Raw genomic sequence first — 21,831 nt, 5'->3', positions numbered from 1 at the left:
TATATATATATATATATATATATATATATATGTGTGTGCAAAGTAATTTCAGTCAGAGTAAAACTGACTTAAAACAAACGAGTATGACAGGATGAGTTATTAATAAAAAAAAAATTTTAAAAAGTGACAATGAAACAAAAACAAAAATGTGTACATGACCACGAACACTAGACTAAGGTCAGCTATTATGTCTAGCTGTCACCCACAATATAAAAGCAGCTCCAGAGAAATACCTTACATCTAGCCTATGTTATTCCTTTATTCAGTTTTGCATGATACTATAAGCAGCAACAAGTAAGTCTCACAATTGTATTTTGACATGCACTGTGCCTTGGGTGTATTGAAACTTCAATAATGACCCTAAAAGCCATGGCCACATAATTCACCATTGTGAAGCTGTTGAAATGAGGATTCCTATTAGGACTGACTGACTCTGCGCGGTGGCCAATTTCCTAACTCATCTGGGTGGAATGTAATACATCTCAGGCAAATTGTTTGTGTCTCATCTCAAAATGTAGTTGACCCTGGAGGGGCTCTCCAGATTTCTGGGGAAATATTAGGAATTCATCACAGCGTAATTCGCCTACTCTGATTATTCCACTGCAACTAAATCCGATTTGAATTTGTGGCACTCTGGTTGGCATTGCTGAGAGCTACGCCTGCAATTTGTTTCAACGACAGGCCCTATTATGGAGCACTTACTCTGATCTGCATGAATATTATGCTAATAAGGGACTCTGTCCCATCCCTGCTTTGATCAAACACAACGTCTCCCTCATCTTCAAAGCTGCTTGGATAAACAGTGAAGTGGGGACACAGCATATGTGGAAGTATGTGATAAAGTGCTATGATTATTGATAAGTATAGCGGCGGAACGGTTTCTGGAAAATGGGGAATTAAATGGTGCGTAAAAAACATAACAGAAATGATTGACATTACTGTGCTTTTCGATATAATTTGATCAGCATATGTATTTATATTCACGTAAGTTCTGTTATAAAAGAAAACTTGCATAATGTTGGCTCTAAAGCAGCTGGGTTAAATTAATAATGTAGTGTTATTTTTGAGAGTGCAAAATGTGTTGATATTCAAGTTTACTGCAGTACCTCAAGGGAGAGTTTATGTTGATGTTTTTTTTTTTTTCAGTTGCTCGTTTATTATTGATGACTGCAGCAAAGCTTCTCATTAGGCATAATTAAATATCTTAGATATGAATCAGAAATGATTGGCAGGAAACATGGTCAGTTGTGACAAACATCTGTACTCAAAAGCTCAGCCTATGACTTTCAAATCAAGCCTCATGCGAACTGAGCAATTTGCAGTTTAACAATCTGAATTGATATTCTGAATTGCACTCCGAAGAGTTCACGAGGGCATGTTATCATCGGCTGACGCCTTCTGAATAAAATATTACATTCAATATAAAACTAATACAATGTTAATGAATTAAATTGTGAAACTCTGTGATTGTTGATAGTTTCTGAAAACAAGAAAACAATCTGAAATGTTTTCATATTCACTGTGGTTTTGCATCAGTATGAGTTCAGGGAACATAAATCACATGAGTGAAAAATGAAGATAACAGAAGGGTTGAACTACTAGGTAGATCTTTGTGCAAGATGCTGTAAGTTGGCACTCTTTGACGTGTGAAGCATTTATTTTAGTATTACAACGCAAGAGTCTGCTGGGACTGAAACAGCCAAAGTGATGCAGCTGTTTCAGAGATTTTTCCTTTGGACCGTTTCATCTAAATAATCTTTCCTCAGATCATGCATATTTAAATTGGGATGAAAAAATCGCAAAGGCCTAAAAATATATTTTATTGAATATTAGATAATCCTAAAAGTGGAGTGCTATGTAAAAAAGATCTTGAAGGCAGTTTTTAGATCATGAGTCCTTGCATGGCCTGTTTTCATTTAGCTGTTAAAAATTCACTAAAGAGCAGTCAATAAAGGGATAGTTCTGCTGAATATGAAATTTCTTTCATCATGTATTCAGCCTCATGTCATTCCAAACCTGTATGACTTTCTTTGTTTTGGTGGAACACAGAATGTGAATTCTGAAGAATGTGCTGGTTGCTCTTTTCTATATGCAGTTACAATAAATATTAGATTAGAATTGGCCGATGATATAGTTTACATTTTGCACAGTGCTTGAAGTGGAAAAAAAGAAGTGCCGGTACTGATTTTGCAACAAGATAAGCAAACGAGTGTTCACTATATGGTAAATATCGACCTAAGTATACTTAAATATCCAACTTTATAAAAGAGTTGGGTGATAATATAGCTTACGTTTTGCAACAATATAAACAATCAAGCAGTTTATATGTGCTATATTACATATATATTGCTTAATATGAGTATACTGTATGCATGTGGTTAAAGTCAGATATTCTGTATATAGAGCTGTGCAATAATATAGTTTTCATTATATTAACAATCAAGCAGATGAGAATTGCTATAATGTATATATAAATGTATATGAGTGTACTATATGTATCCAAGTAAGGTTGGATATACTTATGTGGGAGGAACAGACAGAAATGTAATTCTTTGAAAATCTGTTCATAATTTGGACTGATCCAGTCACAGACATAAACAGCTCACTGGAGGAGAGGATTTTCAGTAAATGATTATTTAAATTAAGGTGTGTTACACACAAAGCTATCGTATGACTTTAGAAGACTTTGAATATAGCACACATATTGAATGAACTACTTTTACGGTGCTTTGCTATGCTGTTACAAGATTGAAGAATTCATGTGGGTAAATATGTCCATTTACATTTTGACTGAAAACAACCTGAACAACCTGATGATTTCAAACTCGGTTTTCTTGTGTTATCACATTTACATTTTTCGTTCTCAGGGTTTTGTACATATAAACTCTGCACTCAATCGTAGTTTTAAAAATGTTTAAAGGACATGATTGCAGTTTTATCTACCATTAGACTGTAAATGAAAACATCTCATTCATTTTCAGAATAACATTACTATGAAGATGCAGATCTTGTTAGGAATCATCCCTGCACTATTTAATGTTTTTGAGCTCTTCTGTGTGCTGGAGACTTGCAAGGCATTGTTTCCTTCAACACTACTAACCCCATCCAAGTGAATAACTACACAACCCTGGTCAAAAGACCTCATCTGCAATATTCTTCTCTGTGTCAGAGATTTTTGGGATTAAATTGAATTGAAAACCCACAGGCAGGAGAAAATATTGGATGTACCTGTATTCACCTCTGATTTGCCTCAGGAACTAATAAATGGCAAAATATGGTGACTGCAAAGAAGCAGAGACCTCAGATTTAACACTTTAATTGTAAACAAACGTTGTTTCCTAAATCACTTTTCCTTTCTTTCTATTACCTAAAGTAGTTTTTCTTCGTTTGAAAAGATAAGTTTGTCCATTATAAACAATATAAAGACTTCCTCCTTACATTGTTAAAAGAGAAGATCAAAGAATTCTTTCTTTTATCATAGAAGGAGGCTGCCAGTAAATTTTAATTGATGAATCACAATTTTAGTCTTATTTTTTTGAAAACAGAAAGCAGTATTTTTGAAGTACGATGACTCAATTAGAGCTTTTAATGAACCTAAGACTTCCTGTGAGGATAATTTGGTCTAGACTGAGTGGAAGCTGTAGTTCATAAGGAGACTATAGGTGGAGGTCCTTCCCAACATCAAGCACTGCACTTTCCACACCTCCCTCTTCTTACAGACTCTCAACACATCAAAGCCAACAACAGCAGCCCCACTGTCTTCATTAAGACATAAGGTTATCTCTGCTTATCTCTCCTTTGCTCTATTTTAAGTTCAAAAAGTGAACGTGTGGAGTGCTGACAAACTCATGTTAGATCTGCACGTTCAATGTCTTTTTACACAAACATGTTCATAATTGATTGCCTGCACAAAGGTGACAATGTCTTTTTTACCCTGTTATTGATTGCAAGTTTTGTTAAGGAATGAACTATCCTTTTAAAAGTTAAATGTTTTGAAAAATGTAGAATGCACTCGAGGATATTTTGTAATATTGTGTTGTTGACACTATACGGTGAAACTTTCTGCATCAGGTAAAACAATTTGCCAAATGTCAAACATTTTATTTTTCTTATTTTGCTTGTTTATGCCTCAGTAATGGACCATGTGCATGATTTCCCAAGCCTAACTAAAGATTTGTCGGCTCATTCAACTCAATAAGCAAAAAATTCCTGACACAAGAGGAGCACTGTCTACTGGGGCGTGCATGTGTACAACTTCCTTTGAACTATAAAATCGGTTTGAAATATTGTGCAATGGGTCTTCAAATGAAAATGTGTGTTCTAAAGTCTAAAGGAGTACAATATGAGGGATCAAAAACCATGCACTACCATCTATATAAAATACCCTCAGATGCTCACTTGCATGGTGATGTGTCCCCGGTGGTTATTATTTAATCAGCAATAAATGGTCTTAATTAGTAGATTAGTCTCTTTCCAATTAGCTCACTCTGTAATTGCCCTAATCTACCACTGCAGTCCTTTGAATCCTAATTTAGAGCTGTGCATTTAGATTCACAGGGGACCTATCAAATGCGTCATTATGAACCAAGTTAGTCTCACATAAACCAACTGCTTATGAGCCATTCCGGCCCAATTTGGACAGCAGCTGCTGTGTTTATATTTCTATTGTGCCATCATTTGACTTGTGAAGGTATTGTGAAGTCATGCTGCACTTTTTGCTTTTTTATGCCGGCTAAATAAGACCTTTGAGGTCCATTTGATTTTTTTATTGCCCATTGCAATGTCCCTCCATACAGCTTGACTTCTAATTTTAGAGAAAAATATAAGTTGTCAATCATTAAGCTTATTCTGTCATTTGACACTAGAGTATGTGGTGCCCTGCAAAAGCTGGTCTGGGGCTACATGCATAAAACTTGGCAATAATTTCATTTTAGCTTCAATAATTAATTTTAGCTCACTTCTACAAGTAGCTCTTTTATCGTGACTTGTTTCACAGGACGCGTACCAGAGAACTCTGCACCACAAGTACAGTACAATGCTGTACCAGGTGAGTTACCAAGCAAGTTTACCTATTTCAGAAAAACCATACATATGGAGCTAGTTATTTTCTGCAAATGTCAAGATGCATGATTTGTTAACTAATGTAAAATCATGCAAATCATGTAAAAGTATTTTGAGATCATAACATAATATTTTGCACGAAACTGCATGAAAATAATTCTTAAATGATAATTTGCCCTTGTAATCACAATTACACTGCAGTGAACTGTTGTGCAAAAACTTAGGTAGAGGCACGTTCTTCCAGTGAGCCTATACTGAGCAATTAATCCACCTCAATCGCATATTTGTTTTTAATGGGCATTTGCATTTTATTTATATACTGATGTTTTCATTTAGCATTTTTATTTTTAGAAGTACTTAAGCAAAAGTACTTAAAACCCAATGATAGGCATGTTCTGTTAAATTAAGACTCAAAGAGGAATTAGCTTACCTGCCCTGCACTTTAATGTCAGAGATGGCATAGAAGTATCTAGAAAGGTTGTTCTCATCCACCATTGTGGCTCCGGTAGCAGGACGTAGAAGTCTAATGCGAAGGTCAGTGAGGGTGAAGAAATCCCTTAGGTTCTTGGTGGTATCCAGCTGCCCATACAGAGAAGCCATGTTGTGCAATCTCGGACCAGCAAGAAGGGCGAAGCGGTCTTTGATCTCGAAGCGTACAGTCTTATCGTACTTCCACACATAGCCCGTTGAATAGGCCTCAGTGCAGATGATTTCTAGCATCGTGTTTGGGGTCAGCTGATGTACTGCTTTTGGCTCCATAGTAAAGGCATCCAAACAGTCAGATGCGTAAAACTGGTATGGCTGCCACGTACGACCATAATCCAGTGACTTCTCCAAGACTAACTGCTCGGGTCGGCCAGACTCGAAGGTGAGGACAATGTCATCTGTGAGTTCTATTGTTTTGTTCCAGGACAGCGTGATGTTGACCTGAAGGGGCCTCGGGTATTTCTTCCAGGAGGTCGACTGCCAGAACGTGGTTGGGTTTCGTCCTTCAGAGTCAAACATGAGCTCGGGTGGGTGGGCCAGCTCTTCGGTATCAGCATCACATTCGTTATTACACATATATGGGTTTTCCTGAAACACACATAGAGACCGGATGTGTTAATTATGTAGTATGCTTATAGTAACAGGTTTCCCATTATACAGTGGCACTCGTTTGAGGTGAACTTAGGGAACCCACACTGAAATGTTTGATTCTCCACATGAATCAAGATGTTAATGAACATATTCTTGTGAAAACACTTCAGCCTCAATTAACGCAGTTAAGTTGGATGTTTTCCTGAGGTGACTGCTGAATATGGCACTCTGAATGGCCATCGCCTACATTCAGAGCGGTGTGCCTCATGAGAGCTGCTCAACGGTTACCCGCTCGCTCACTACCACCCAAATTGCTAATATAACTGATATTCTTGCTTGTTGGCCAGTTGGAATGGGAGTGGAATTCCGATGAGTGAAGTTGGAGGTACACACGGAGCTCCATGCATTTTTCATGCGTCTGTGTCTGCCCTGCACCGCTGAGCCACTGTGTCTCAGATCAACTTTTTCATTAAAATTCTGCACACCTCTGAGCCATAGCACAAATGACAATCAGTCATGAACTTTGAGGAGACGGCCATTAATTTCCGCCTTGTATACATGTTTGATCGGCTGCAATTGTCATAAATCTTGTTTTGTGTCAGGCACAAACAGCGGCAGAATGCAATTACAAAAGATGCATAACATCTAAAGGCTCTTGGGACAAAATATTCAGCTTTGTTTGTGGAATAATTTTATCCCCATCGCTGCTGTCAGTGGAAGAACTGACAGATTGTGATGCTTCCTCTCATCAAATTAATTATCTGCTCTGCGTTGTTGGATCAGAATGTATTTCCCTTGTTTGTTTAGTCCAGGATTGTTCACAGGGAGATGGGATCTTAGATGATGTGCTGAGCAAAGACCATTTCACTTGGGCACAAGTGAGGAGAATAAACACATATACTTTAAAGGAAAATTCATTTACTGGTATTCATGTCACTCCAAACCCATACACTAGTTTCCATGAAGCACAAAATATACATTTCTGAAGAACCTTTACATATATTCTTGCTATACAAAAACAGTTCATAGTAACTGTTGCTTTCAATCTACAAATTTTACAAGTGAGTGATAAAATGCGTCATATTCCTCCTCCTACTTCTAGGAGAATTGTCGACCATTCAGAATGGCTTTTTAAATTTGATTCCTGAATCTGAAATGTGGTTGTCTGAAGCAAACAGAATGCAGAATTACTGTTCGAATTTGAATGATGATTTTGACAAAGCTTGGTCTGAAAGTCATTTAACTAAACTTTTGAAGGTTTTATAGGCCTTACAGAGAGACGAATAAAAAGAGACAGTTTGGATCTGTTTGAAATGTCACCTTCATGCCTTATTTTTAACGTAACATCAGACGCGACCACTTTTAACTTGAATGTGCAAGGTTTCCGATGTCAGCCACTTCCAGTTATTTTAGCTGTCTGTTATGCTGCTTGATGTTGCAAACTGGTTTTTGATATCATATTATTTTATTTGTTATTGTAATCATAAACTCACTGGGTTGTAGTCCAAATAGTATTGTTAAATACAGTTTATAGTAATAACACCATTAATAGTAATAACGTTTACTGCACTTTGTTATTCTATTAGTTATTTACCTATAGCGACTAAATGATTGGAAGTCTTGCACATTCAAGAAATAACTTACATCTATGTTGAAAAATAAGGTTGATAGAATGGCGTACTTCAATATATAATTCCTTATATTAAACCAATGTATGGACCAAGATGGAAGACTTAATCTCCCAGAATGCCAGTACCTGTTGAATTTCTCATAATTGTTATTGAGTAAATTCTCTTTTTTGAATCCAATTAAAACTCTAATTTGTCTTCCTGTTGGCTGTGGTAAATTGAATTAATATTCACTCATGAAATTCAAATCGAGCCAGTACTTCAATTCAAGATTTAACACAGCCATGAGCAATATTCACGGATTCTCTCTCTCTCTCTTTTTTTATCCCAGCTTGGTTGTTCCTGCTCGCTGTAAACTGTCATTTAGCAAGTGTGTCCCATAGAAAATATGTATGGATTTTTAACAACATGAATACGATAAGGGTACTTTTTAGCTTAACTATTTAAGTCTAAACGTTACTAAATGACCCCCTCTGTGTGCATGCAAAGTAGAGGACTGAATTACCACCTGCACACATACTATCATTGATTTCTTCCTCCACCACATTACAACACTTACATACCCTGATAAAGACAAACCCTTACCAAAAAGTAGTATGCTTCAAGTTTATTTTAGTAAGTATACTTAAGTAAAGTTCAAGTATATTTTTAAGTATACTTTATGTAGTAAGTATACAGATATCAGTGTACTAGTAGTATACTTGTAAGTGTACTATTTCAATACTCCTTGGGACTAAATTGGCCCACTTTCTAGTATATAAAAGTATACTTTTAAGTATACTTTAAGTATAACAGTAGTAAACTTTTGAGTACACAACTAGTTTACATCAAAATGTTTAGTTTGTACTGCAACTATACTAAAAGTGAACTTATAGGTATACTGATAGTTTACTAATTAAATACTTGTAGTAGCATTTTTAGTACACTTTGAAGTATAGTCTCAGTAAACTACTAGTTTAGTAGTTTTATACTGCAAGTATACTCATAAGTTTTCTTTACATCATACTTTTTAGGTATGAATTTGTATGAATTTTCTTACATGAATATCTGAACATACAAAACATCAAAAGAAAGAACAGGGTATCTGCTTGTAAACAAAAACATTTTATTCTAGCTTCATGCATTCTTTTTTTAAACACTTGAATGTGGATAATTTGTTTTTTTAACTTTAAACCGCATAAACACATTTCATTACACCAAATACACAAAATAATGTTCTTTTTAGCAGCATCATATGACCCCTTTAAAAGAAGTATACTAATAGCACACTTGAATAAACGTATTTTTCGTAAGGGAAACTGAGTGGCTTAATATGACAAAGAGGGCAGGGATTCTCCTGCAATGGCTCTCTGACCAAAAACAGCTGCCTTATCACGATCAATACACTCTCTCCTCTTAACACTTGGGGATAGAGTGACCAGTGTTGAAGGTGGCTATTGAAAAATCAATGTAGATTATATCTCATTCCACATATAGTCTCTGTTAGAAGAGGAAAGACAGTGTAGTGGTGCTCATTAGAATAGCTGACATCTCTATCAGCAACACTGGACCACAGCAGTAAATTCCAAAGCTGCTCTCTATTAATCCCTGTTGATGAGACTACCACCATAGAAGTGTGCATCACAGACACGTCAACATAAAGGTCATGTTAGACTGGTCGCTAATGAGGTCCTGCCTCATAAAGCTAAAGGGGCAATCCAATATTGTGTCTCTGTGAGCGGGCCAGTGGTTTGAACGAGGATGTTAGGGCGTTCATCATACGATCATGTGTTAATTGAGTATTTGTGAGTTTCAATGAAAGCATTCAATATTATTACCCCAACTGACACAAAGCAGAAAAACAGGTTGCAGATTTTAAACTTAAAATGACTGATGGTACAGAATTGATAGATTAATATATATATGGTAGCCTACATAATATCACGAACACATTTTTAATAATTTGGCCACTGACACAAGCCTTCAATTAAGTATATGAATTATTGTACCATTGAGTTCTTTTTCGATAACACTGCAAATGATATCAACATCTTTTGTAATTCTCACAATAAACCATTATTGAATCTAAATTCTTTTGTATGATGTTAACAACTTATTTAAGATTTTCATCAAAATGTACTTTGATCATTATTTTGATTCTTACATCAAAAGATTTTGTTAGACATCATAGCAACAATAACTGAAATTAAAAGATAATCAAATAAATAATTAATAAATTAAAATATACTCAACCATTCAAAATGTTTCTTGAACACTAAATCAGCATATTAGAATGATTTCTGAAGCATCATACAACAGTGAAGACTGGAGTAATGACTGCTAAAAAAAAATTCAGCTTTGCCAGAGGAATAAATTAAGCTACCAAACTAATGCAATTCTTGTGTTTTTGTCTAATAATGGTACAACATTTAGAGTGCAGTGACCGAAAAGAACAAGAACAACAGCAGATGTGATAGACATGAAGGCTGTGAGACTGACAGGCGGAGCCTCTGTTGATGCGGTCTGGGACAGAGTATGTGGATGAGGAACATAAATTCATTGCCCAGTGACAGCAGGGCCTGATGAAAAGGTCCAAGCTGCCCCACAAATCAGCTGATGCGACAAATGTTTGAAAATCGCACCCCAGATCACACACACTAAAGCCTCTAAATTTCCCATTCATTCCATGCACCAAATTACTGGCTGCAACCATTAGTGAGTTTTTAAGGAACTGTTTCCTTAAATAAAATGCATTGAAACCCATGCATGCAATTGCACGTCAAGCAAAGAAAAGGCCTTTCAATGAAATATCGGAGTACTGTAACACAGAGGAGATTGTGTGATTCGCGGTTTAGCCTCAGCGCACCGTGGAGGAAACGTGTAAGAAGAGGGTGTCTTCCCACTAAATGGCCACCGAGAGGGGCGTGGTAGGCCGCAATGGCCCCCACGAAGACCTCTAGGGTGGAGTGGGTCAACCCTACGGATAAACAGGCCTGCAGGAACTCCAGAACTGTACCAAACGGACAGTTAGCTGGGTCGAGCTGGTGGTCTCAGCACCAAGAAGTACAGTTTCCTCGTCGAGGGAGCTCTGGATGGAGGATGGTCTCAACAACCTTGGTTGAGAGACCGGAAGCTATGAGTTGTGCCTTCTCAGAGACCACACCCACAGCTTCCACAGCTCCGGGCGGGGGTGCGCCCTCCGCAGGAGACATACGTGCTTGCATCGTGGTCGAATCCCACACCACGCCCAGATAAGTGGTTCTCTGTACTGGAGAAAGCACACTTTTCTTGGCGTTAAGTCTTAACCCCAGCTCTTTCGTGTGAGCGAGAACGACATCTCGATGTCGAACTGCCATCCACTCTGATTGAGCTAATATCAACCAATCGTCGATGTGGTTGAGTCGTGAAAGTGTGGGGTGAGAGTGCAAGGCCAAAGGACGAACTCGGTGTTGGTAAGCTTTTGCCCCCAAAAGCAAACCTCAGGAACTTCCTGTGATGAGGAGGGATGGATACATGTGCATCTTTCAGATCGATCGTGCCAAACCAGTCCTCGGACTTGATCTGAGACACGACTCATTTGAGTGCGAGCGTGCTGAACTTCAGTCGCCTGACTGAGCGGTTCAAATGACGCAGATCTAAAATAGGACGCCACTGTCTGGATGAATAGGATCTGGTGGTTAAGGAAGAAGATAGGGACTCGCCCGTCTACATTCCCTCCACCGGATCTATATGCGAAACCCACGAGCACAGCCGCCGCTCCGCCTCAGCGAAAGCGGGGCCGGCGCCGAGAGAAACGCCGGTGAAGACTCCTTCCTCAAAGAGAGCCCTCGGAGAGGAAGCATACGCAGTAACAAACGCTCACAATGCGAACAGTCAGCTCCCTCGAGAGCTGACTCTGCGTGTTTTGCTCCCAAACACACACAGAGTGCTTGCTGAATGACAGAAAGCTGACGCCGGTTTCACCGCACGTGCTTTTATGCTTTCTGGTCGCTACGTCACCCCGCCCGTGACGTCTCGCCCATCCATTGGACTGATTACACATGTGATTCAGAGCATGGTCACGCTGGAGACGTTCCCGTAGCGTTTCGACGCAGCTCGTGTTCCTGAAGGGGAACATTGTAGTTATGAGTCTGGTTATAGCCAGAAAAGGTTGAATTGAAGTTGTTCAGCTCCAGTGTTGCTGTTATTAAATAAAACTAAAATCATTAAAAATTGTTTCTGTTAATTGAAATAAATCTTAAATAAAATGCAATATATATTAGACGAAAAATGTAACTTAAAAACTTAAATTACTTAGAAATTGAAAAAAAAAATAATAATAAAATAAATAAATTCTGCTCTTTTGAACTTTATATTCATCAAAGAATCCTGGAAAAAAATAAAAATGTATCATGGTTTCCAAAACTTGATAATAATCAGAAAAGTTTATTGAATACAGTTATTAGATAACTGTAGAATACTTGCTGTATTTTTTATCAAATAAATGCAGCCTTGAAGCATAGGAAATTTGAAACTTTCTATCATCCTCAGTTTTTGGGAAAGTGAAGCTATCAAACTAATACCAATATAGTGGTTTTGTCTATGATGCTACATCATATAGAGTTGGAAAAAAAAATTGGAAATGTTGCCAGACTACATTAATTAACATGTTAACTGATGAACTGGAGTCATGTGGTTTACTTGAGGATTATTATATTGTTCAGCTGTTTGGACTCTCATTCTGACGGCACCCATTCACTGTAGAAGATCCACTGATGAACAAATTATGTAATGCTTAATTTCTCCAAATTTGTTCTGATGAAGGAACAAACTCACCAACATCTTGGATGTCCTGAGGGTTTGTAAATTTTCAGTATTATTTGTTAACTCAAAATATAACACAATTTGAAATCTACTAAAGAAAAGTTGTACTGTATATATGTTGCTTGCAAAATATGTGTTTAGTTAGAATACACAGCTAATTTCAAATGTCAGTCAATGGGGAAAGATTTTAAAACCAGATGATGTAGTTCTAGTATCTACCAGCAGGGGATAATGGCAACATCCTAACCAGCCAAATCTTGACCCCTTGTTTTGTCCCCACTGTGTCAAACATCATCCCACTCTCTGAAACCAATGATTTCTCCTTTATCTGCTCTTCAGAAAAGACCTTTCCCACAGCCATATGAAGGATTCGCTCTGTCTGTTTCATGACGCAGAGCCTCGTTTCAATTACTACAAGGGTCTTCTCAAGCAACTATATGAGATTGAGTCCCCAGTCTCTCCCAGAGGAACAGAATTGCTAAGGCTTATATTGATGAAGGGTTATGGGCTAGCCCAGAATCACAAGGATACATCACATCCTGCCTCACATAGACCTTAAAGCAAGGTTTTAATGGCTGAAACTAATGCAGACTCTGTCAAGGTATGGCAATCTTGGCTATGTCTATGGTGATGTTGAGCCATGCTGGCTGGAGGGGCCTGATAATGGAGAGGGCTGAGCAGAGGGACAGTGAGAGATTGTAGGTGCTGGCGATTTGACAGAAACTCAATAGCACTTTAATGGTCCATAGCCATCGAGGTGCTTTACTGCAGTGCAGGACTTACCCCACTGACCATGGGAGAAATGAAGCAAAGCGGTGGTGAACTGTGAAGCCAGCGAGACCTGCACACGCTGCAAAATAAGATCTGTGGAGTAGGCCTGACAGATTCCCGATTGGATATCTGGAAATCACTTAATTGGCCGTAAAATGAAAACATTACGATAAGATCCGGGGCCAAGTAAATCCCCCAGGATGTCAGCGTGCTAAATATCTGAGGCATTAGGTCACTCAGGAAACACAACACGTATCTGATCAGGGGCAGAAAAAAATTATGGATTTGAACAGTGGTGCTGCCATTATGTACCTTACCATTAACAATTTCAGTATTTTGAATATTTATTTGGAACCTGTGAAATTTTTTTTCAGGATTATTTGATGAATAAAAAGTTAAAAAGAACAGCATTTATTCAAACTAGAAATCTTTTGTAACAATATACACTACCGTTCAAAAGTTCGAAAGTGGGATCGTTTTTTTTTTTCTTTTCTTTTCTTTTTTTCTTTCTTGAAAGAAATTAATACATTTATTCAGCAAGAATATACTAAATTGATAAAAAATAGTACAAACTTTTAAAGTTTTTTTATTTTGAATAAATGCTGTTCTTTTAGTACCTCTCCTCATGTATATTAATCATCCAACATGAGAAGTAGGGCTCTGCTTTGTTACTACCCTGTACAACCTGTTTGCACATTCTTCTCTCGTACACACCTAATTTTTCCATACCTATATTTATATATAATTTTCTTGTGTTTGTAGGCTATTCTTTAATAATTGCACTGTCCATGGAGCGGACCTGACTTACATTTCACTGCTGGTCATATATTCCCTATATAACCATGTATGTGACAAATAAAAATCTTGAATCTTGATTCTTCCTCTGCGGCCAGGTTAAACCTTGTTGTAGCCTATATATGCTCTATTCATTCTTTTTTAGAAACCTCGCACTTTTCTACTCAATTTTAAACGTTGTAAAATTTTAAATAAATTAAGTAGCCCACTACTGCACACGTGCCACAATATCGATACAGGGCCAGCTGTATCGATACTCGTATCGTCAAATCTCTGTGACGATACATCGTCGTAACGATATTTTGAACACAGCACTAATGAGAAGAGACTAATTTTGTAAGTTAAAAGCATTATATATTACACAACAAATCCTTCATCTTCCACAAAAAAAAACATTTAAAATGTTGTCTGGAGAAGCATTGCAAAGTCATAAAAATACAAGGTATGTGGTTTATGCTGTCTAGAGTGTTGTGAATCCGAGAATCTGTGCACGCAAACAGACAGAACTCTTCCACACACTGTTCTGGTTGGCTGTGATTGTGTTGAATCATGCAGCATTTTCACATTTAGTGCAGACAGACAAATTACTTGTGTTACTTTAATAACTTGACATGTGAGTGGTAGAAGCTGTGGTTGCATCTAAGCAGAAGTGTACACATTGCTGTCTTTCCTCCATGCCATGCAGCGTGCCCTTTAGTATAAAGACTTTGAGAAAGCAGGGACCCTGAAAACAGCAGAAGGAGCCTGAGCTTTGAAGTGAACTGAAAATCAAGTGCAACATGTTGCTAAGCTTCAGCCTAATTGGGATACACAGAGCATACAGAGACCAGGAGAACTTCACATTAATTAACAACTGGCCTCATCATCTATCCCATGGGGCTTCGTCCGGCTTGGTTAAACTTATCACCACTTCATTATCCAGAGGGGGTGGAGGAGACCGGATACCCCAAGCTGTCAGAACTCAATCAACAGTTCTTCCCACCACTTCACTGTGCTAGTCTTCTGTCTCTCATGTTTAACAGCACATGGATTTGGGTTGGGTTGACTCACTTCCTGCCTCTTTCTTTATGTGATATAATGTATAATATGGAACATAATTAGGTTTTTAAAATTAATTAAGCTTTTTTTGTATAACTCTTATCACCTACCCATGATGAGATTTAAATGAAAGCTAATTTCTGCCTAAAAAAAAATAAAAAATAAAATAATAATAATAATTTTAAAAAATCATAATTATAATTTGGTAAATCATACTTATGACAAAAAGTCACAATTATGAGATACTAAATTAGAATTATGATACAAATAGGGGAAATTATGTGATAAAAAGTCATAGCTATGAATAAAAAGTCATAAATATGACAACAGTTTCAAACTTTAATCTCATAATTTTGACTTCTTGACTCATAACACAATCTATCTCATAGTTGTAATTTACCAAAGCATCTTTTTTTTCTGTGGTAGGCTTACAACAGGATCATTTCTGAACAATGCAAGTACCTGATAGATATTATACTTCATCACTGCTGCCATGTATCTGTTGTTGTATTTCTCCTATGCTTTTACTGGGTTCATGCATAACATGTCCTTGAGGTTCATGTGTGTTACATGGCAGGGTTGCCAGCAAGCCAGTGACCTTTGAGCCCATCACCACCACTGTTCACCCATACCACAACATAGCTGTTATGTCTGCGCTCCTTGAACTTTCACACCTGCCCTTCCTGATTCTTTACTCCCCTTTCACTCTTTTTTATTTTATTTTATAACACAAATGCGACTCTAAATCATATCAGCTCTAAGCTCACTGTGTTGCATGGAACAATACAGAGGTAGTTTCTGTTAAACAAGTGACCCTCTAATAATTTAAATATGTCACACTTGTGAAGAGAAACAATGGTGATGGAAAAGCTTCGTGTATTGCGTGTAATCACATCCATACAGTTTATGATCACAACAACAACAACGTTTGTCAGGCATCTACATAGTCATCTGAGGAGATTACAAAGATTAAAAGAGTGTTTTTTTTAAACTCTAAAACATGAAATGTGGAGTTATCTGCTTTTGCCAAAAAACGACTGTTGGAGTTATCTGCTTTTGCTATAAAACAAACTTTTAATATGTAAAAAAAACCATACTTTCAATTAACTTTAATTTAGTAAATTACCTGTATTACCCGTACATGTAAAAAAAAAACATACTTTCAATTAACTTTAATTTAGTAAATTACCTGTATTTGTTTAAGTTATTATTACTTAATCAAAACAACCCAACTGCAGTTTGATTGATATTACTTGGAATGCGCAATAAAAAAAATAAATGGAGTTATCGGTTTTTGCAAATGAACTCAACAGACTCAGCTGATTAACCATCTGACTATTCATGTATTCTTGATTGCCACTTTACTGTAGGGTTAGTCATTGAAATTTCATAGCATGATTAATGAGCTGTTTCTTAAATCAACTCAGTTCTGGTGGAGAAACTGAAGATGAGTTCAAGCATTGTGACTCATTCTGATTAATATTAAGTCCTCATTTACTCACACCACACTGAGTGTTGTCAAAGGTCCCTTAAAACCTTTTTGACTCCATATCTCAAGGTTTAGCTGTCTTACATGTCTGGACTCATTCACCCATGCTGGCATATTCTGTAAATACACCATCTGGTTCATTTTTGCATCTTTCTCAATTAGCTGTGTATTCTGGCAAAACTGCTTGTTCTATATAGGATTGTGGGTGCAAGAAACAAATATATTGTTCTTATTTCATTCTAGTACAGTACAGCGTTTCCCCATGTGGGGCCATGGACATGAGTTCCTTAAAAATCTAAAAGTATTATTTGTACACTATACGTTTTTGTGTTAAATGTGAACACTGCACTACCCTAATGGGTGCTTGCATTGCACTTTACTCAGCATTGTTGATTATAATGGGAGCGATCAATTTTTAATGCTCATTTTCAGTGTTGTGACGGTGTCAGAAAGTTGAAATAATACTCTTGAAAGTGTGAAGTGGGCTAATAGGCTACTAGAGGGGGTCTGCCAATTAATTTTCCATCTTCTCCTGGTGACATCAACCAATCAGCATTGCCATGACGTCATTTTTCATGTAGTTTTAGAGTGATTACTCTTGGTCCCTTGAGCAAAGATGTCACATTTCAAGCCATGTACTTCCAAAGGGTCCTGTGTCAGGTGAACAACAGCCATTCACATGTGATGCTGTAAACTGCTGAACTATGTTGGTAACAATGGAACTTGTGACCACAGTTGGCAATGCTTTTGGAAACAAGCCCCAGATGTCTCTCAGTTTTTTTCCCCCAGGAAGCTCTCCATATATGCAGGCTTTCAACAAATCTCTCATAATAACAGCCTGTTTTATACATCTCATGTGCAAGGTGTTTTCACAAGGCTATAGCAGGTGAAGTTACTGAGAGATTTTGAGAAGAATAATTTTTAGCTGCCAATTAATGCTACAAATTGCAAAGCTATTTTTTTAATGCTGATGTCATTTTCCTGCGGCTCCAGGGTGGTTAGACACGGTATATTTATGACTGGCTCAAAAACCTGGATGCAGAACTAAGCGTCTTGAAGAAAGACTGCTTGTGGGTTATAGGTACAGATGGTGGTGGGTTAAAGGTACAAGTCAAAATAATACAATACAATACAAATGTCACAGTGTCACAGTAGACAAGGTTGACTATAACCCACAAAATCCTTTAAAATATGTAACTGTAAGTGCATTATGGCAATAGCAAAATCAACTACCTATCCATTATAAGTCCATCTCCCATCAGGGCTGTTATCAGCTTGTTAAGTCTGATGTCACGCATCACTGTTTTTGGGTCCAAATGCTCCATCAGATGCCAGATCAAACAACAGATGGTGCTAATATACATTTATGGTGTGCTGAAATACTACCGAAAAATTAAGATCCTAAACTTTATCTTCATATCGAAATCTCAGATGGTCAGACAGTGATATATCTTTTCTGAATAGTTAAAATATTGTTGTCCAGGGTGCCATGAGCCCGGAGACTTTAGTGTACACTGTGAGTTTGTAATTGCTTAGCTTAAATATATGATCTAAGTAAATAGTGCTCATAAGCAGCTGTTAATATAGTATTCTCAATAGAAGTGAGCAGTGTTGGGGGTAACGCATTACAAGTAATGCGAGTTACGTAATCAGCTTATTTTTTTCAAGTAACTAGTAAAGTAACGCATTACTTTTTAATTTACAAGAGAATATCGGAGTTACTTTTTCAAATAAGTAACGCAAGTTACTTTTTTTTTCCAATTTGATTGACAGCTCTCCTGTCCCCATGTTGAGAAATCAGATGTAACTGTTGTTCTAAAATAAATATGAATATGCATTAATTCATCTCACTCACAAAAAAAAAAAAACACAGATTCAGTATTCCTCAAAATGAATAAAAATAATGCAACTCAGAATATGACGCAAACCTGCAATAATTAAATGTTAAACAACACAAATATCCTTTATGTATTTAATCCCATTCTATTAACCAATGTCTTTGCTTCTGACCTTCGATGATCCAGTTCAACCATACTAATAAGCAAAAATTACTCTAGACAAACATTCGTCTGTCTTTTTTTATTGCTGAAGTGTGTTGAAATTTCTTCTTCTGCATTCTACTGTACGGACGAAAATTTACATTTCCTTCAGCCTGCGGCTTATTCATTTCACTTTTGGTGTGAAGAGGCTTTTATATTTGCCAAAAATATAACTTTTTTATTTTAAAAACAAACAAGCAAGCCCTGTCCAGATTTAAAAAGTAACGCAAAAGTAACGTAACGCATTACTTTCCATAAAAATTAACTAAGTAACGTAATTAGTTACTTTTTTATGGAGTAACGCAATATTGTAATGCATTACTTTTAAAAGTAACTTTCCCCAACACTAGAAGTGAGTAGAGGCTTGGACCCGGAAACAGTATTTCTTGCATCACGACTAAAAATAAAATATTAAAAACTGTTGAAAAAAAGTAAAAATCTTGAACATCCAAAAATCATTGTCTTCTGTATTATATTGATAGGGAGAGACCAGGGCATAAAGTCATAAAGGCAAGAACACAGATTGCACAGGCTATATCACAGTAACCAAAAGTCCAATCAACACACATTTTTTTTTTAGATCGACTAACTGTAATACTGTATAAGATTTCCATTTGAACTGAAAGCATAACTCTAGGGTATGTGGTGCTGGTTTCAGAGCAATGCGCAAAACTGTGACATTTCATTTATTGACGGCTAAAACCGGCAGCACATCTACTTGCCGGCAACCTGACAAAAAGCTTGCTGATTTTAGGTTTGAAAATTATGAAAATTTATATAAAAGAAAAAAAAAAAAGTAAAAAAGAAATAACAGAAAATTTAAATACTGGCATTGTATTTTTAAGTGTACTGTAAAATAATTGTATTTTAATTTAATACTCACTTTTTATTTTAAAATATGATAGTATTATCATACTTAATTTATTATTTTGTTTAAATATTTTTTGTATTATTATTAAATTATTTTGTTGCAATAATACTATTATTACTATTATTCATTATTTTATTTTTTATAGTTTATAGACAGATTTAATGGGTCACACTATGCAACGTGAGAACCAAACCAAATTTCCAGGTGCTCATGAGAACCAGACTGAAAAACGTGTGCACCCCTGAACATAATATTCAATATAATATAACTACATAATGAATTTAAGTTTTGGCTACTGGCCACTCTCCCTTCACTGCCAAACCTACACAGGGCAGTGTCAATTCCTCTCCTTCAGTCACACAGCTGAGCCTCATGCTGACAAGTCCAAATGGAATAGTTGAAGAATGACACTAGTACTTGTACTAAAGAAAAGTCTCAAGCCATTAAAGCAACTGTTGTCCCCACGTGCCACATGAAGTGTTCCAGTGTTTATGACCGTGGCATTTTATGAAGTACATTACTCATAAACTGCCTCTCCAGAAACTGTCCAAACAAAAGCGTCTTTCTATTGCTTCAGTGCTTTTGTATGTCTCGGAGTGAAGAGGTTTTCAACATCTGTGACCCCTGTGATCCTGAACAAGCCATCAGTCCAGCACTCGCTCTCTTCGGATGCAGGTCTGACACATGCTCATGAGGCTCTGTCTCAAAGACTGCCTAAGCCGCTCAGATCAGAAGGAGGATGGGAAATTCACAGTGCCAGCCAGCAGGCCAGACTCTGAAAGGAATCCCTTGCCGTTAGGAGCGTGTTGCTGGCAGACAGCTTGCGCTGGATTGCCAAAAGCCCTTAGTTTCATTAATTTATTTGCTGCATCTTGGCTTCAGCTTGACTTTTTGGGGAAATGAGACTGATAAGGCAAGTTGATTCACGGTAATTTATGTCTGGTTGGTTTTCCCATAACAGCAAGAAAGTAAAGTATAGTGTGTTGTGTAATGAAATGAAAAGAGTGATGAGTAAATAATTTTGGGAAACCGCATTAACAGCCATTATACAATAACATGCATATAGATTCTTGACATGTATTTCTAAAAAAAATTTCGACTAAAGTTTTTAGACATCTTAGATCATTTTACTAATTTTTCAATAATTAAATCTGTTAAAGAAAAACGTAATCCTATCTATCTATCTATCTATCTATCTATCGACTCAAGTTAGATAGATAGATATAGACAGATAGGTAGATACACCTACACTATATATTTCTAATAGATAACTACTTTAATTTTTAGACTTTTTAAATAAAAACAGATATCTGTGGATTATTCATATTTATACACATAGGAGAACTTCTCACAATAGATTTCACAATATGTGTGTACACACATGAATTTGTACTTAACCACATTCAATTGTTAATGAATTTGGAGTATTTTAAATGAGAAATGTGTGCTTGAGATATTAATTATTTTTAATTAAGTATTATTATTAGTATTACTACTACTAGAACAACTACTACTACTATTTATATTAACAATGTGGAAATAAGAATAATATTAATATTGTATATCTAAAATTAATTAATTCATTCATTCATTCATTGTTTGCTGTCATAGCAGGATTTTATGGCTTTGAATTTCACATCTCTGTTTCATTCTCAGCACATCCACAATGGGATTACTGGTCCTGGAAACCGTCAGTCTTGTTTATACATCTCTGCATTATTTATCTTGTTATTTTTACACATTCATTGTGAAATTAAATGTCTGAATGCTTCAGAGTCATATGTCTCAGCACAATGGTATTTTATCCTCATCCAAATACAGGCTGAGAGAAAGTACCATATGGCTTACAGAAAAATTGCACATAAGAATAGTTCTGACAGGAAATTGCCTTTGTGGCCTTGTTGAGCATGAAATTGTGCATGGTTACTGAATAGTTGCATAAGTGAGGTTCTCCAACCAAAAGCCACCTTGTCAGGTCTTGTCATGTTGTCATTGTCCGTAGAGTGTTTTGTACTAAATTCAGTGACTGACAATTGAACCACCAAACAAGAGGCTCTATAAATAGCTCTGTTTATCATTGCCAAACAAAGACAGTTCTGCCATAAAGCCTGTCAATATTCAGATGATCTCAGAGCAGCTATAAGCTGCACGCTCATCCTTGTTTCCTTGCTTAAACTGCTTGGGGACCACATGGTAATCTGGCACCTCTGTTCACTTTCATGCATTCTGTGAGAGCAGGTCAGAGTTCAGAAGAATTATAGTAATCTAGTGACTCAGAGC

At 36.7% G+C, this 21,831-nt stretch overlaps 1 protein-coding gene across 1 annotated transcript in view; it reads right to left on the bottom strand.

Moving 5' to 3' along the window:
- Positions 1 to 21,831, bottom strand: part of LOC107732954 (netrin-G1-like) — a 64,647-nt gene that overhangs the window by 21,238 nt on the left and 21,578 nt on the right. The window contains exon 4 of the mRNA XM_016544426.1: positions 5,492 to 6,135. Coding sequence (XP_016399912.1) covers positions 5,492 to 6,135 — 644 coding nt within the window. The remainder of the gene's footprint in view (positions 1 to 5,491; positions 6,136 to 21,831) is intronic.

This window comes from Sinocyclocheilus rhinocerous, unplaced genomic scaffold, assembly GCF_001515625.1.
Source record: "Sinocyclocheilus rhinocerous isolate Xijiao unplaced genomic scaffold, SAMN03320098_v1.1 scaffold1001, whole genome shotgun sequence".
Taxonomy (NCBI): domain Eukaryota; kingdom Metazoa; phylum Chordata; class Actinopteri; order Cypriniformes; family Cyprinidae; genus Sinocyclocheilus; species Sinocyclocheilus rhinocerous.
Note: the sequence above shows the minus strand (reverse complement) of the source record. Positions and strands in the feature narration are given on the sequence as shown.